Source organism: Salvelinus fontinalis, chromosome 10 (assembly GCF_029448725.1).
Source record: "Salvelinus fontinalis isolate EN_2023a chromosome 10, ASM2944872v1, whole genome shotgun sequence".
In the NCBI taxonomy this organism is placed as follows: Eukaryota; Metazoa; Chordata; class Actinopteri; order Salmoniformes; family Salmonidae; genus Salvelinus; species Salvelinus fontinalis.
In genome coordinates, this window is record NC_074674.1 from 45193918 (window position 1) to 45212523 (window position 18606).

Here is an 18606-nt window from a genome sequence, read left to right on the forward strand (position 1 = left end):
ATGTCTAGACAGATGGGATGGGATTATAGATAGATGTCTAGACAGATGGGTTAGGATTATAGATACATGTATACTCACACCCAGCTGAGGTTAGGCGTGTGGTGACAGAGGCTGGGCTGGGGGAGCTGCACCAGAGATGTATTCACCATGGAGCTGGGGAGAAATCACACACTGTTGTTTAGAGAACACAGACACACCTGGACAGATGAACATTCACACACAGATGAAGGGACTGGCACACACACACACACCCACCCCTGTGACCTCCTTAGGGAAGACACACAGCTCGTAGACATTTGGAAAGAACAGAGAAAAGAGAAAAGATAATAAAAAAGAGAAAATAGAGAACAGAGAATAAAGAACAGAGAATAAAGAACAGAGAATAGAGAATAGAGAAAAGAATAGAACATAAAGAACGGAGAATAAAGAATAGAGAATAGATAGAGAATAGAGAATAGAGAATAAAGAATAGAAAATAAAGAATAAAGAATATAGAGAATAGAGAATAAAGAATAGAGAATAAAGAATAGACAACGGAGAATAAAGAATAGAGAATAGAGAACAGAGAATAAAGAATAGAGAACAGAGAATAAAGAATATAGAATAAAGAATAGAGAACAGAGAATAGAGAATAAAGAATAGAGAACAGAGAACAGAGAATAAAGAATAGAGAACAGAGAATAAAGAATAGAGAACAGAGAATAAAGAATAGAGAACAGAGAATAAAGAATAGAGAACAGAGAACAGAGAATAAAGAATAGAGAACAGAGAATAAAGAATAGAGAACAGAGAATAAAGAATAGAGAACACACTCCTACTGGATGCTGCCTTGGCAAAACTATAGGGAATGTTATCTAATGATGAATTTCAATTTGTCAAACATCTCTTCATCTGTGTACGGCACACAGCAGGAGGTCAAAAAAATATTACAAATGTAGTTCACCAACTATAACTAGTAACAGCTCCATTGGAGGTATGCCTGTTTTATGAATGGCAGAACTAAGTTTCTTGATGCAATAGTTACTGTGGCTGCCTTTGACTAAATGATGCAAATTTAGTTAGTCACACACACACACACACACACACACACACACACACACACACACACACACACACACACACACACACAATCACCATGCACACACAGTCACAACACACACTGTCTGTGTTCTTTTGCCCATTGTCACGATCATCGTAATGATGAGACCAAGGCGCAGCGTGCATAGAGTTCCACATCATCTTAATAAAGAGAAACTCACAAAACAATAAAGAACAAAAGAAACTCTACTGGAGTGCACAAAGGCAACTTACTGTAGACAAGATCCCAATGGGGAAAATGGCTACCTAAATATGATCCCCAATCAGAGACAACGATAAACAGCTGATTGGGAACCATACCAGGCCAACATAGACATACAAACACCTAGATAACCCACCCTAGTCACTATCACGCCCCAACCAACACAGAGAAAAACAGCTTACTATGGTCAGGGCGTGACACCCATCTTCATCTTTCTATTGGCCCGTCTGAGGTATGGCTTTTTCTTTATTATTCTTTATTATCTATATCATTATTATCTACATTATTATTACCTATATTATTATCTATATTATTATTATCTATATCATTATTATCTATATTATTATTACCTATATTATTATCTATATTATTATTATCTATATCATTATTATCTACATTATTATTACCTATATTATTATCTATATTATTACTATTTTGAATAGTATTATTATTATCTATATTATTATTAGTATCTTTATTATTATTATTATCTATATCATTATTATCTGCATTATTATTACCTATTTTATTATCTATATTATTATTATCTATATCATTATTATCTACATTATTATTACCTATTTTATTATCTATATTATTATTATCTATATTATTATTATATATAACATTATTATCTACATTATTATTACCTATTTTATTATCTATATCATTATTATCTACATTATTATTACCTATTTTATTATTTATATTATTATTATCTATATTATTATTATCTATAACATTATTATCTATAACATTATTATCTACATTATTAATACCTATGTTATTATCTATAACATTATTATCTACATTATTATTACCTATGTTATTATCTATATCATTATTATCTACATTATTATTACCTATTTTATTATTTATATTATTATTATCTATATTATTATCAACACAGCATTGTTTGGAAAAGCTCTCAAGGTAAGAATTCCACTGAACTGTTTTAACACCTGTTGTATCCTGTGCACCTGGCAAATATATGAATATAATATATAATAAATAAATATCTATAAATCTCTGAAGCTGGAGTCTTATATCTCCCTCTCTAACTTTAAGCATCAGCTGTCAGAGCAGCTTACCGATCACTGTACCCACAGCCAATCTGTAAATAGCACACCCAACTACCTCATCCCCATATTATTACTCACCCTCTTGCTCTTTTGCACACCAGTATCTCTACTTGCACATCATCATCTGCACATATATCACTCCAGTGTTAATGCTAAATTGTAAATATGTTTGCCTCTATGGCCTATTTATTGCCTCCCTCCCTACTCTTCTACACTTGCACACACTGTAGATATATCTTTCAATTTTTATTTTCTTTTGTATTATTGCCTGTACGTTTGTCACGCCCTGATTCTAGTTATATTTAGTTTTCTTTATTTTTTGGTAAGGTCAGGATGTGACAAGGGTGGTTTGTTTAGTTTTTGTATTGTCTAGGGGTTTTTGTCTTGTCTAGGGTTTTTGTTAATCTATGGGGATTTTGTATGGTCTAGAGGTAATTAGGTTTATGGTGGCCTGAGTTGGTTCCCAATCAGAGACAGCTGTTTCTTGTTGTCTCTGATTGGGGAGCTTATTTAGGTTGCCATTTTTCCATGTTGGTTTTGTGGGTAGTTGTTTTCTGTCTCTGTGTCTGCACCAGACAGGAATGTTTCGTGTTGGTCTATTTTGTTTTTTTGTCTTAGTGTTCTGAGTTCAAATAAATATCATGTACCCGTACCACGCTGCACCTTGGTCCTCTTCTTCAAACAGCCGTCACAACGTTTTCTTATGTGTAACTCTGTTGTTTGTGTCGCACTGCTTTTCTTTATCTTGGCCAGGTCACAGTTGTAAATGAGAACTTGTTCTCAACTGGCCTACCTGGTTAATTAAATATAGGTGAAATAAAAAATAAATATAAATAAAAAACTTGAAAGGGATAGGGAGAACGAGTGAGAAGACAAAGAACTAGACTGAGTGAGAAAGACAAAGAACTAGAGTGGGTGAGAAAGACAAAGAACTAGAGTGAGTGAGAAAGACAAAGAACTAGAGTGAGTGAGCAAGACAAAGAACTAGAGTGAGTGAGAAAGACAAAGAACTAGAGTGGGTGAGAAGACAAAGAACTAGAGTGAGTGAGAGGACAAAGAACTAGAGTGAGTGAGAAAGACAAATAACTAGAGTGAGTGAGAAGACAAAGAACTAGAGTGAGTGAGAAGACAAAGACCTAGAGTGAGTGAGAAAGACAGAGAACTAGACTGAGTGAGAAGACAAAGAACTAGAGTGAGTGAGAAGACAAAGAACTAGAGTGAGTGAGTAGACAAAGAACTAGAGTGAGTGAGAAGACAGAGAACTAGAGTGAGTGAGGAGACAAAGAACTAGAGTGAGTGAGAAGACAAAGAACTAGAGTGAGTGAGAAAGACAGAGAACTAGACTGAGTGAGAAGACAAAGAACTAGAGTGAGTGAGAAGACAAAGAACTAGAGTGAGTGAGAAGACAAATAACTAGAGTGAGTGAAAAAGACAGAGTACTAGAGTGAGTGAGAAGACAAAGAACTAGAGTGAGTGAGAAGACAGAGAACTAGAGTGAGTGAGGAGACAAAGAACTAGAGTGAGTGAGAAGACAAAGAACTAGAGTGAGTGAGAGACAGAGAATTAGACTGAGTGAGAAGACAAAGAACTAGAGTGAGTGAGAAGACAAAGAACTAGAGTGAGTGAAAAAGACAGAACTAGAGTGAGTGAGAAGACAAAGAACTAGAGTGAGTGAGGAGACAAAGAACTGGAGTGAGTGAGAAAGACAGAACTAGAGTGAGTGAGAAGGACAGAGAACTAGAGTGTGTGAGGAAGACAGAGAACTAGAGTGAGTGAGAAGACAAAGAACTAGAGTGAGTGAGAAAGACAGAACTAGAGTGAGTGAGAAGACAGAGAACTAGAGTGAGTGAGAAAGACAAAGAACTGGAGTGAGTGAGAAGACAAATAACTAGAGTGAGTGAGAAAGACAGAGAACTAGAGTGAGTGAGAGGACAAAGAACTAGAGTGAGTGAGTAGGACAAAGAACTGGAGTGAGTGAGGAAGACAAAGAACTAGAGTGAGTGAGTAAGACAGAGATGTGTTGAACATAGTTCTACAACAACATAAGATAAAGATACAGGTGAGGAGAACATAATGATGAGGAGAATGAGGAGAGGAGTAGGGAGAGAAGAAAGGAGAGGAGTAAGGAGAGGAATAAGGAATGGAGAAAAGGAGTGGAGAAAAGGAGAGGAGAAAAGGAAAGGAGTAAGGAGAGGAGTAAGGAGAGGAGAAAAGGAGAGGAGTAGAGAGGAGAAAAGGAGAGGAGTAAGGAGATGAGTAAGGAGATAAGTAAGGACAGGAGTAAGGAGAGGAGTAAGAAGAGGACCAGGTTGAGGAGTAGGGAGAGGAGAAAAGGAGAGGAGTAAGGAGATGAATAAGGACAGGAGTAAGGAGAGGAGTAAAGAGAGGACCAAGGAGAGGAGTAGGGAGAGGAGAAAAGGAGAGGAGTAAGGTGATGAATAAGGACAGGAGTAAGGAGAGGAATAAGGAGAGGACCAAGGAGAGGAGTAAGGAGAGGAGAAAAGGAGAGGAGTAAGGAGATGAATAAGGACAGGAGTAAGGAGAGGAATAAGGAGAGGAGTAAGGAGAGGAGTAAGGAGAGGAGAAAAGGAGAGGAGTAAGGAGATGAATAAGGACAGGAGTAAGGAGAGGAATAAGGAGAGGACCAAGGAGAGGAGTAGGGAGAGGGGAAAAGGAGAGGAGTAAGGAGATGAATAAGGACAGGAGTAAGGAGAGGAATAAGGAGAGGAGTAAGGAGAGGAATAAAGGAAAAAGAGAAGGAAACCACTATCATATTTTAAATGAGACTCATGAGGAGACGGATTAGAATTTTGTTATATTGCGTTTGGAACCAATGGCCCACAAAATGAACCTACCATTCTGAAATGCATCATAGACCTAGACACCTAGACGTCATCATTATTAGTTTATAATTCCTACTCAGAAGATATTTTATGTTTGAATGCAGAATTATTATATTTGTTTAAATGCAAAATGAGATGTGAACAATCAATAAAGAAGTAGAGACAACAGTGTGAAGGAGTGACAGAGGGAGGGACCGAGAGATCACTCCAGATACAAGGCAAAAATACTGAAATGAGTGCCCCGTACTGGGATTGAACCCGCAGTCTTCGGAGCCGGAGCTCCACCATCCATCCACAAAAGTTTTCGGAAGCCCAATCGGAATTAATGCCTAAAGTTTTACCTCTATCACAAACTTGAATCCTTAACTTAACCCTAGAGTTGTTTCTGCTTTAACCCTATGCCAGACCTTAACCCAGTCTGAATGAATGCCTAAAGAGTTGTTTCTGTATGCCTACATTTGACATGTTTATCAAAGGACGTCGGAACATGAAGTCAGGCTGTGATATCTTGTTAAGGAGGGAAGAAAAACTATGTGTTTGGACAAAGAAAATGAATGACACATAAATTGATTATATTTCCTTCGTCAAACACAATGTGTGTTTGTGTGTGTGTGTGTGTGTGTGTGTGTGTGTGTGTGTGTGCGTGCGTGCGTGCGTGCGTGCGTGCGTGCGTGCGTGAGTGCGCGCGTGCGTGTGTGTGTGTGTGCGCTACTCACAGGAACATGAGGGAGGTGAGGCCGGTGAAGGTGTCTTGGGAAACACTGTTCAGAGGGTTGTGATCCAACACCCTGGTGGGAGAGAGAGAACCAATGACCTTACTGTACAGTTATGGAGAGAGAACCAAAGAACTTACGGTACAGTTATGGAGAGAGAGAGACAACCAAAGACCTTACGGTACAGGTATGGAGAGAGAACCAAAGACCTTACGGTACAGGTATGGAGAGAGAACCAAAGACCTTACTGTACAGTTATGGAGAGAAAACCAAAGACCTTACGGTACAGTTATGGAGAGAGAGAGAACCAAAGACTTTGTAGTACAGTTATGGAGAGAGATAGAACCAAAGACCTTACGGTACAGGTATGGAGAGAGAGAGACAATCAAAGACCTTACAGTACAGTTATGGAGAGAGAGAGAACCAAAGACCTTACGGTACAGTTATGGAGAGAGAGAGAACCAAAGACCTTACGGTACAGTTATGGAGAGAGAGACGACCAAAGACCTTACAGTACAGTTATGGAGAGAGAGACGACCAAAGACCTTACAGTACAGTTATGGAGAGAGACAACCAAAGACCTTACAGTACAGTTATGGAGAGAGACAACCAAAGACCTTACAGTACAGTTATGGAGAGAGAGAGAACCAAAGACCTTACGGTACAGTTATGGAGAGGGAGAGACAACCAAAGACCTTACGGTACAGTTATGGAGAGAGAGAGAACCAAAGACCTTACAGTACAGTTATGGAGAGAGAGAGAACCAAAGACCTTACGGTACAGTTATGGAGAGGGAGAGACAACCAAAGACCTTACAGTACAGTTATGGAGAGAGAGAGAACCAAAGACCTTACGGTACAGTTATGGAGAGGGAGAGACAACCAAAGACCTTACGGTACAGTTATGGAGAGAGAGAGAACCAAAGACCTTACGGTACAGTTATGGAGAGAGAGAGAGACGACCAAAGACCTTACGGTACAGTTATGGAGAGAGAGAGAGACGACCAAAGACCTTACGGTACAGTTATGGAGAGAGAGAGAACCAAAGACCTTACAGTACAGTTATGGAGAGAGAGAGAACCAAAGACCATACGGTACAGTTATGGAGAGAGAGAGAACCAAAGACCTTACAGTACAGTTATGGAGAGAGAGAGACAACCAAAGACCTTACAGTACAGTTATGGAGAGAGAGAGACAACCAAAGACCTTACGGTACAGTTATGGAGAGAGAGAGAACCAAAGACCTTACAGTTCAGTTATGGAGAGAGAGAGACAACCAAAGACCTTACAGTACAGTTATGGAGAGAGAGAGACAACCAAAGACCTTACAGTACAGTTATGGAGAGAGAGAGACAACCAAAGACCATATAAAGTAAAATACATCCAAAGTGCCAAAAGATGTCATACATTTATTCAACACAGTCTAACCCTACAGAGAAATTACACAATACAACAGATTTGCTTTACATGAAATACAGTACGTAGCTTAATGGCATATCTGATTGTGCTTTCAGCCAAATAATGACCACAAACTATTAATATGAGCATATCCAAAGAAGCTTTCAAAGTGCTCAATTAAGCAAACTGTGAAAAACAATGAAGAAAAACAATGAATCTGCTCAATTGAGCCACAGAGCACAGATACCTTAAAAAAGAGGAAGGGACGTATCCTTCACATAGAGTTGATCATACTGTTGTGGCCTGTGGAATGTTGTCTCACTCCTCTTTAATGGCTGTGAAAAGTTGCTGGATGTTGGCGGGACCTGGAACACGCTGTCGTACACGTCGATCCAGAGCATCCCAAACATGCTCAATGGGTGACACGTCTGTGAGTATGCAGGCCATGGAAGAACTGGGACATTTTCAGCTTTCAGGAATTGTGTACAGATCCTTGCGACATGGGGCCATGCATTATCATGCTAAAATATGAGGTGATGGCGGTGGATGAATGGCATAACAATGGGCCTCAGAATTTCATCAGGGTATCTCTGTGTATTCAAATTGCCATCGATAAAATGCAACTGTGTTGGTTGTCCGTAGCTTATGCCTGCCCATACCATAACCCCACTGCCATCATGGGTCACTCTGTTCACAACGTTGACATCAGCAAACCGCTCGCCCACACAACGCCATACACGTGGTCTGCGGTTTTGAGGCCAGTTGGACGTACTGCCAAGTTCTCTAAAGCGACGTTGGAGGTGGCTTATGGTAGAGAAATGGACATTAAATTACCTGGCAACAGCTCTGGTAGACATTCCTGCTGTAAGCATGCCAATTGCCCGCTACCTCAAAACTTGACACATCTGTGGCATTGTATTCTGAGACCAAACTGCACATTTTTGAGTGGCCTTTTATTGTCCCCAGCACAAGGTGCACCTGTGTAATGATCATGCTGTTTAATCAGCTTCTTGTTTTGCCAACACTGTCAGGTGGATGGATTATCTTGGCAAAGGATAAATGCTCACTAACAGGGATGTAAACACATTTGTGCACAACATTTGAGAAAAATAAGCTTTTTGTGCATATGGAAAATGTATGGGATCTTTTATTTCAGAATATAAAACATGGGACCAACACCTTACATGTTGCATTTATATTTTTGTACAGTGTAAATACAACAACTTGAAGGTGTTATTTCTATAAATGTATTCTGATTTAAACTACTGTCAAATCTTCTAGTGTAACCACAATTGGGACTCAGTCTTAAATGGGATTTGAACTCCTTACCTACACGTTGTAAGAAACTTGAAATGTCCTGCTACAGTGCACTTACACCACCAGAAGCATCAGTGTGAAATAAATATTGCCACAGACTTATTGGCAATAATTATTTTCTGCACTTTGCTAAAAGCTGCCCAGAATAAAGGAAAAAATTGTCCAATTATCACCACCAAGGTAACATCAACATTAAACTTGCAATGACAGTTGACATAGCGTATGCATGCATTATTCAGGGTTTTGAACTTGCAACCTCTTTGTTGGTAGTGGATAAAAAATTCTGCAGTGCCACCAGGACCATATATTGACTCTCTTAAAAATAAGGGTAGGGTTAGGTACGCTACAGTGTTGTTCCCTGGGGTATGAAAAGGTCAAAGGTACACTTCCAAGGTACACATTTGAACTCCCATGGTACATTTTGGTATCTTGTAGGTATAATGGGACATTTTCTACTTAATATTTTGAATATAAGGTATGATCATCACTGCACTTTGATAGGTGGGGGCAATGTACTGGTGGGGTCATTAGCATATGTGGGGGCGTGCGTAAATATATGTGTATTTGTGCCAACCGTCAGTGGAAGTGTTGTAGGAGTTTAAGTGTTTGATGGTAATGCAGATGTAAGTAGATCACCTCCTTTATACTGTCTGTTCTGTAAACGGTGTAAGAGAATACAGTGCCTTGCAAAAGTATTCACCCCCTTGGTGTTTATCCTATTTTGTTGCATTACAACCTGTAATTTAAATAGATTTTTATTTAGATTTCATGTAATGGACAAACACAAAATAGTCCAAATTGGTGGAGTGAAACGAAAAAAATTACATATATTCACCCTATGAAGCCCATAAATAGGATTTGGTGCAACCAAATACCTTCAGAAGTCACATAATTAGTTAAATAAAGTCCAACTGTATGCAATCTAAGTGTCACATGATTTGTCACATGATCTCAGTATATATACACCTGTTCTGAAAGTCCCCAGAGTCTGCAACACCACTAAGCAAGGGGCACCACCAAGCGGCACTATGAAGACCAAGGAGCTCTCCAGACAGGTCAGGGACAAAGTTGTGGAGAAGTACAGATCAGGGTTGGGTTATAAAAAAATATCCGAAACTTTGAACATCCCACGGAGCCCCATTAAATCCATTATTTAAAAAATGAATATGGCACCACAACAAACCTGCCAAGAGAGGGCCGCCCACCAAAACTCACAGACCAGGCAAGAAGGGCATTAATCAGAGAGGCAACAAAGAGACCAAAGATAACCCTGAAGGAGCTGCAAAGCTCCACAGTGGAGATTGGAGTATCTGTCCATAGGACCACTTTGAGCCATACACTCCACAGAGCTGGGCTTTACGGAAGAGTGGCCAGGAAAAAATAAGCAAACATGTTTGGTGTTTGCCAAAGGGCATATGTGGGAGACTCCCCAAACATATGGAAGAAGGTACTCTGGTCAGATGAGACTAAAATTGAGCTTTTTGGCCATCAAGGAAAATGCTATGTCTGGCGCAAACCCTCTCATCACCCGAGAACACCATCCCCACAGTGATGTGATGTTTTTCATCAGCAGGTAATGGGAAACTGGTCAGATTTGAAGGAACGATGGATGGCGCTAAATACAGGGAAATTCTTGAGTGAAATCTGTTTCAGTCTTCAAGAGATTTGAGACTGGGACAGAGGTTCACCTTCCAGCAGGACAATGACCCTAAGCATACTGCTAAAGCAACACTTGAGTGGTTTAAGGGGAAACATTTAAATGTCTTGGAATGGCCTAGTCAAAGCCCAGACCTCAATCCAATTGAGAATCTGTGGTATGACTTAAAGATTGCTGTACACCAGCAGAACCCATCCAACTTGAAGGAGCTGGAGCAGTTTTGCCTTGAAGAATGGGCAAACATCCCAGTGGCTAGATGTGCCAAGCGTATAGAGACATACCCCAAGAGACTTGCAGCTGTAATTGCTGCAAAAGGTGTCTCTACAAAGTATTGACTTTAGCGGGGTGAATAGTTATGCACGCTCAAGTTTTCTGTTGTTTGGTCTTATTTCTTGTTTGTATCACAAAAAAATATATTTTCCATCTTCAAAGTGTGTTGTGTAAATGTTGTGTAAATCAAATGATACAAACCCCCCCAAAAATGTATTTTAATTCAAGGTTGTAAGGCAACAAAATAGGAAAAATGCCAAGGGGGGTGAATAATTTCGCAAACCACTGTATATCAGTAATAAGCTGCGCTGTGAAGAGGTCATTGTGACAGAAGTTTCTTAACTGGAAACTACTACTAAAACTTGGTGGAACAAACTACAAAAAAATGTTTTAGATGCATGCCAGCAAAGCCACTACACAACACAACACTAAACAATACATTCATTTCACTATGATGGTGAAGAACGGTGCCCACAAACGGCCCTACATAAAGCTGTCCCAACAGCAGAGTCCAAACACCTTACCACTACTTTTTTTTTTACTAGGCAAGTCAGTTAAGATCAAATTCTTATTTACAATGACGGCCTACACCGGCCAAACCCGGACGACGCTGGGCCAATTGTGCGCCACCCTATGGGACTCCCGATCACATCTGGTTGGGACACAGCCTGGGAACGAAACACGGTCTGTAGAGAGGCTTCTTGGATGGGCACTTCTAATTTAACTCTATGGCAACACCCAAGGGGCTTGAATTTTCGAGCTCTACCCTTAGACTTTGCGGTGAGGTAATGTCCCCATGAGTAACAGAACACTGAGCCAATCACGGCGCAACTAACCCATACGCTCCACATTTTCCTCTGGCTGCCCCACCACCACAGAAAGCACTGAGCTAGGCTGATACACATGCATTTTGGAGCTGCTTTACTCAAGAAAGCAAACGTATGTGGCTTTAGTAAGCTTTAGTAAAACAATTTTTACATTGTTTCCAAAATGATACATGACACGTACTAATGCCAAAATAACATGCAAAACAGGCAAAAAAAATGAATAAATGCTAATGAGCCCCAGCCAACACATTGCTCCCACCTACATTTCAAAATGCAGTACCTAATGATTGTACCTAATGCTGTGTCCGTAACCAAGTGGGAAGTGGCATTTTACCACATACGACTGGGAAAAAATGATCTTGAACGGCCCTCCAATTGGTAATGACTAGTGGGAAACGCGTCTCTCATCCCTGAGCTCTGACTTATCCCACACCTACTAAGGAAATGACCTCGATAACAGCATTTACGTGAGTTAAATGTAAAAACAAAACATTATTTATAAAAAGCAATCTATTAATATGGTTCTTTAACTATATAATTTGTTTACTTTTAGTTTATGTTTGATGCAGCTTGTTGGCCATCAGACAATTGTCATTTCCCAACGACTTCAATGCATGTGAACGCATCCAACTGATATTTACGACTAGTAAATTCCCACAAGGTTACAAATGCAGCTTTATATTTAATATATTGGGAAGAAATATGTACCATTATACTAGATTTTCCACACATCTACCCTAGTACCATGTGAGTTCCTATGTGTACCTTTGAAGATACCGTGTGTGTAACCTTTGACCTTTTTTGTACACCAGGGAACAACACTGTACCGTAACTGTACTCTTATATATTAAAGTGTTCTTGGTGGTTCTGACGAGATATTAATGCACTCCAAACCAAAATGTTGCAAGTTCAAATTCCGAGAGCATTTATGCACACATTGGGCTGTATCTATCAGGTCCATGCTAGCGGACACCTGCATAGTGTTTGCTTTGGCGGTGTCAGAAGTGGAACTGAGTTACAGCCTCTCCGGGCATTATATCTGAAGTGGAAATTGCAATTGGCTGCACAGAGCTAGATTAACAGAAATCCCATGAAGCCTTGTTTACAAGTTGGAACACGCTTGATCTGATTGAATCTATGTCGAGTGTCCCTGAGCACTGTTACTTTTTAGTTGGTGTTGTCAGATAATCACATTATTGACTTGATTCCGGGTAACTTTAAGCAAAGTGGAGAAATGTATTCTTGCAAATGGCTGATCTCTGTCATGGCTACAGACCTGAAGGAAACAGGTTACTGTTGTCTACAAGGTTGTGAGTTCAAATCCCAGGTGTGGCTACGTCCCAAATGTACTAATCAATGTTGAGGTCAATTCCATATACAGTGAGTTCAGAAAGTAATGCAAAATTCTGCTGTTAAAAAAAGCATTGAAAATTATTTTATTTTAATTTATTTTTTCTGCGTACTTATTGTTGTATATTTACTGACAAAATACAGTTCTGCTGTATGAATACATTTAAAGATTTTTCCAATATTTGGAAAACAGTAGGCGGTAACTCACTATAAAAAAACATGTTTTTGGAACACTTCACGTGACATTTCACATGTAAAATCATGTGTTTTTGAAACACTTCAAATCAAAGTTTATTTGTCACGTGCACCGAATACAACAGGTGTAGACCTTACAGTGAAATGCTTACTTACAGGCCCTTACCAATAGTGTGATTTTTAAGTAAAAAATAGGAATTAGGTGAACAATAGATAAGTAAAGAAATAAAAACAACAGTAAAAAGTCGGTGAAAAATAACAGTAGCGAGGTTATATACAGTAGAGAGGCTATATACAGTAGAGAGGCTATATACAGTAGAGAGGCTATATACAGTAGAGAGGCTATATACAGTAGCGAGGCTATATACAGTAGCGAGGCTATATACAGTAGCGAGGCTATATACAGTAGAGAGGCTATATACAGTAGAGAGGCTATATACAGTAGTGAGGCTATATACAGTAGCGAGGCTATATACAGTAGAGAGGCTATATACAGTAGAGAGGCTATATACAGTAGAGAGGCTATATACAGTAGCGAGGCTATATACAGTAGCGAGGCTATATACAGTAGAGAGGCTATATACAGTAGAGAGGCTATATACAGTAGCGAGGCTACATACAGTAGAGAGGCTACATACAGTAGAGAGGCTATATACAGTAGAGAGGCTATATACAGTAGAGAGGCTATATACAGTAGCGAGGCTATATACAGTAGTGAGGCTATATACAGTAGAGAGGCTATATACAGTAGAGAGGCTATATACAGTAGCGAGGCTATATACAGTAGCGAGGCTATATACAGTAGAGAGGCTATATACAGTAGGGAGGCTATATACAGTAGCGAGGCTATATACAGTAGAGAGGCTATATACAGTAGCGAGGCTATATACAGTAGCGAGGCTATATACAGTAGCGAGGCTATATACAGTAGCGAGGCTATATACAGTAGCGAGGCTATATACAGTAGTGAGGCTTTATACAGTAGCGAGGCTATATACAGTAGCGAGGCTATATACAGGCACCGGTTAGTCGGGCTAATTGAGGTAGTATGTACATATATGTATGGTTAAAGTGAGTATGCATATATGATAAACAGAGAGTAGCAGCAGCGTAAAAGAGGGGTTGGGGGGGGGGGGGGACAATGCAAATAGTCCGGGTAGCCAGTTGATTAGCTGTTCAGGAGTTTAATGGCTTGGGGGTAGAAGCTGTTGAGAAGCCTTTTAGACCTAGACCTGGCACTCCGGTATCGCTTGCCATGCGGTAGGAGAGAGAACAGTCTATGACTGGGGTGGCTGGGGTCTTTGACAATTTTTAAGGCCTTCCTCTGACACCACCTGGTGTAGAGGTCCTGGACGGCAGGCAGCTTAGCCCCAGTGATGTACTGGGCCATAAGCACTACCCTCTGTAGTGCCTTGCAGTTGGAGGCTGAGCAGTTGCTGTACCAGGCAGTGATGCAACCGGTCAGGATGCTCTCGATGGTGCAGCTGTAGAACTTTTTGAGGATCTGAGGACCCATGCCAAATCTTTTTAGTTTCCTGAGGGGGAATAGACTTTGTTGTGCCCTCTTGGTGTGTTTGGACCATTCTATTTTGTTGGTGATGTGGACACCAAGGAACTTGAAGCTCTCAACCTGCTCCACTACAGCCCAGTCGATGAGAATGGGGGTGTGCTCAGTCCTCCTTTTCCTGTAGTCCGCAATCATCTCCTTTGTCTTGATTATGTTGAGGGATAGGTTGTTATTCTGGCACCACCCGGCCAGGTCTCTGACCACCTCCCTATAAGCTGTCTCGTCGTTGTCGGTGATCAGGCCTACCACTGTTGTGTCGTCTGCAAACGTAATGATGGTGTTGGAGTCATGCCTGGCCACGCAGTCGTGGGTGAACAGGAAGTACAGGAGGGGACTGAGCACGCACCCCTGGGGAGCTCCAGTGTTGAGGATCAGCGTGGCAGATGTGTTGCTACCTACCCTTACCACCTGGGGGCAGCCCGTCAGGAAGTCCAGGATCCAGTTGCAGAGGGAGCTGTTTAGTCCCAGGATCCTTGGCTTAGTGATGAGCTTTGAGGGTACTATGGTGTTGAACGCTGAGCTGTAGTTAATGAATAGCATTCTCACGTAAGGTGTTCATTTTGTCCAGGTAAAACTGCTGCCATTTCTTCCGGTGACATGCAATTCAATGTGTTATCGCTGTTCTGCTAAAATATGACCCCCACCTTGGATTTTAACTCCAAACCTCTGGACTTTCAAAACAAAGATATAAAACAAAGAGGAGTTTCTAATCATTTTTGATGTGATCAAATGGATTATTCTGAGCTGCATTCCTCTGTGATAACGTCTAATAAAAGAGAAATATGGTGATACAGACTCAGCTGGTTTCTTTTACTGTCTACACTGCAGAACGGCCCAAATCCGCCGGTGTGTGTGTATGCAGTGTACCAGCTCTGTACTCACAGCCACCATAAATTACGGAGATCACTGAACACACCCGGACTGAGAGATGAGATGGAGTTCTCACTGAGAAACCTGAGAGAGAGAGAGAGAGAGGGAGGGAGGAGAGAGAGGGAAACAAATATTACTGAACATTATTGCTCCTACACAACAAAGACACAAACAGATAATCAGATGAGAAACATCCTCCTTTCTCCTCCCTCCATCCACCTAGATTCCAGGCTGTATCACATCCAGCTGTGATTGAGAGTCCCATAGGGCGAAGCACAGTTGGCCCAGCATCGGCAGTCATTGTAAATAAGAATTTGTTCTTAACTGACTTGCCTAGTTAAATAAAGGTTAAATAAAAAATAAATTACAAAAAAAATCCTCCTCGCTCCTTTCTTTCCCCTCCTTTCTCCCATCTCCTTCCTTCCTTCCTCCCCCTCCTCCTTCCTCCCCCTCCTCCTTCCTTCCCCTCCTCCTTCCTCCCTCCTGCCTCCTTTCTCTTCCCTCCTTCTTCCTCCTGCCTCCTTCCTCCTTTCCTTTCCCTCTTTCCTCCTCCCTCCTTCCTCCTCCCTCCTACCTCCTTTCTCCTTCCTCCTCCATCCTCCCTCCTCCCTCCTCCTTCCTTTCTCCTTCCCTTTTCAAAAGTAGTGCACTATGTAGGGAATTGGGTGCATTTGGGACGCAAGCCTATACTCTATTTACAACCTGTAGGTTACAGCTGACATACAGTCTGGTTTAAGCAGTGAGGATATATAAATATTCTATTTAATCGTTCCAATAAGTGTTTATGATTTTCTGATTTAATCTCTTCAGTGTGTGTTGGAAATTAAAGGGATAATCTAAATATTGTATTTTTATTGGCCAATATGAGATATGGCTTTTTCTTTACAACTCTGCCTAGAAGGCCAGCATCCCTGAGTCGCCTCTTCATGGTTGACGTTGAAACTGGTGTTTTCAAAAACAAGGACATTTCTAAGTGACCCCAGACGTTTGAACGGTAGTGTATGTTGGGGGGGGGGGGGGGGGGGGGGGATTTGTGGAGAGAGAGAGAGGGAGAGGGGGAAAGAGGGAGAGGGGGAAAGAGAGAGAGAGCGAGAGAGCGAGAGAGCGAGAGAGAGAGAGAGAGAGAGAGAGAGAGCGAGAGAGAGAGAGAGCGCACGAGAGAATATAAAAAAATATTACTGAACATTATTCCTTCTACACAACAAAGACACAAACAGATAATCAGATGAGGAACATCCTCCTTTCTCTTCCCAGCGTAGTCCGAGTTAGAGTTTGGCCGGGGTAGGCGGTCATTGTAAATATGAATTTGTTATTAATTGACCTAACTGACCTAGTTAAATAAAGGTTAAAGGCCGGAGACATGTCACTACCGACTGAGAGCGCAATTACAAGCAGAAACCCAGTTTTCCCACACTCGAGGTAGCTTTTGTTGTGGTTTGTGTGACAATGGCTGCAGCAGCAGGTGTTATCCAGGAGGATGTGGTGGCTAATTTGTTACCACTGCCCTTTTTGAAGACTACATTCCAACGAATAATTAAATGTCGTATAGAGTGCAAGGCCAACACCAGCACTGCCAGGAAAGAGATTTGAAAGGTATTTTCACGCCAACAATTATGAGCGCTATCCGTGGATGACTGGGTGTGAGCCAAGAAGCTGTGCTTGGATTGTGTGCTCTTCAGCACTGACAAGCAGTCAACCTGGGCCAGTGCTGGTTTGGTAAAAAAAAACTGCCCCTAACCCTATTACAGGGGCTGAGTCACTGGCTTGTTGGGGCTCTTCCATGCCGTCCCTAGGACGGGTGCGTCACTTGAGTGGGTTGACGCCCCCCCTTGGGTTGTGCCGTGGCGGAGATCTTTGTGGGCTATACTCGGCCTCAGGATGGCAAGTTGGTGGTTGAAGATATCCCTCTAGTGGTGTGGGGGCTGTGCTTTGGCAAAGTGGGGGGGGTTATATCCTTCCTGTTTGGCCCTGTCCGGGGGTATCATCGGATGGGGCCACAGTGTCTCCTGACCCCTCCTATCTCAGCCTCCAATATTTATGCGGCAGTAGTTTATGTGTCGGGGGGGTAGGGTCAGTCTGGTATATCTGGAGTATTTCTCCTGTCTTATCCGGTGTCCTGTGTGAATTTAAGTATGCTCTCTCTAATTCTCTCTTTCTTTCTCTCTCTCGGAGGACCTGAGCCCTAGGACCATGCCTCAGGACTACCTGGCCTGATGACTCCTTGCTGTTTCCAGTCCACCTGGTCGTGCTGCTGCTCCAGTTTTAACTGTTCTGCCTGTGGCTATGGAACCCTGACCTGTTCACCGGACGTGCTACCTGTCCCAGACCTGCTGTTATCAACTCTCTAGAGACAGCAGGAGCGGTAGAGATACTCTGAATGATTGTCTATGAAAAGCCAACTGACATTTACTCCTGAGGTGCTGACCTGTTCCACCCTCGACATCCACTGTGATTATTATTATTTAACCCTGCTGGTAATCTATGAACAACATCTATGAACATTTTAACATCTTGGCCATGTTCTGTTATAATCTCCACCCGGCACAGCCAGAAGAGGACTGGCCACCCCTCATAGCCTGGTTCCTCTCACCGGCTGACGAAATCTGTGACCGCCACAGCCCTAGGCGAATTTGATGGATTGGTAATGATTTCCTCACCGTAGCTACTGGCTTTTTGTGGCTTTACACTACACAGTACTACTCAATTCCTAATTTTATCAATCTCACCGCTGCCAATTATGCTTTTGGTTTAGGCCCAGTCCTCAGAGGCCGTTGTTTGTGAAGGGAAAAAAATTGCGCAAGGCTTGTATCTCCTCTCTCTCTCTGTCTCTCTCTGTCTCTTTCTATCTTTGTCTCTCTCTTTCTATCTTTATCTCTCCCTCTCTCTCTCTCTCCCTCTCTCTCCTCTCTCTTCTTAACAAACCCTTCACTCTGTGAGCTAACTTGTAACAAATAAAGAAGTACTCTCACATTTAACATGGTCAATTCATAAGCAAGAATAAAAAATAATATAGAAAATAATATTTTTTCAAATAAAGAAGGTTTCTATTGCTCAACTGATTGGCGTGAAAAACAACTGCTATAACGGGTTCCGTTTTGTGAGTTCATAAATAACTTTCATAGTATTATAAACTATGAAACATCTGGTTCCTAGTAGGCTACAGAATTAAAGAAGGGCTGTTTCTCTGAACCTCAGCAAGCTTGTTCCTCTCCCCAGTC

The 18606-nt window shown here is 41.4% G+C and overlaps 1 protein-coding gene across 4 annotated transcripts in view; it reads right to left on the reverse strand.

The window, feature by feature from the left end:
* Positions 1-18606, reverse strand: part of LOC129864192 (relaxin receptor 2-like) — a 191378-nt gene that overhangs the window by 89697 nt on the left and 83075 nt on the right. For all 4 annotated transcript variants that reach the window (XM_055936887.1, XM_055936886.1, XM_055936885.1 and 1 more), the window contains 3 exons: positions 15401-15472; positions 5942-6013; positions 79-153 (listed from right to left, as the gene is read on the reverse strand). In XM_055936887.1, coding sequence (XP_055792862.1) covers positions 79-153; positions 5942-6013; positions 15401-15472 — 219 coding nt within the window. The remainder of the gene's footprint in view (positions 1-78; positions 154-5941; positions 6014-15400; positions 15473-18606) is intronic.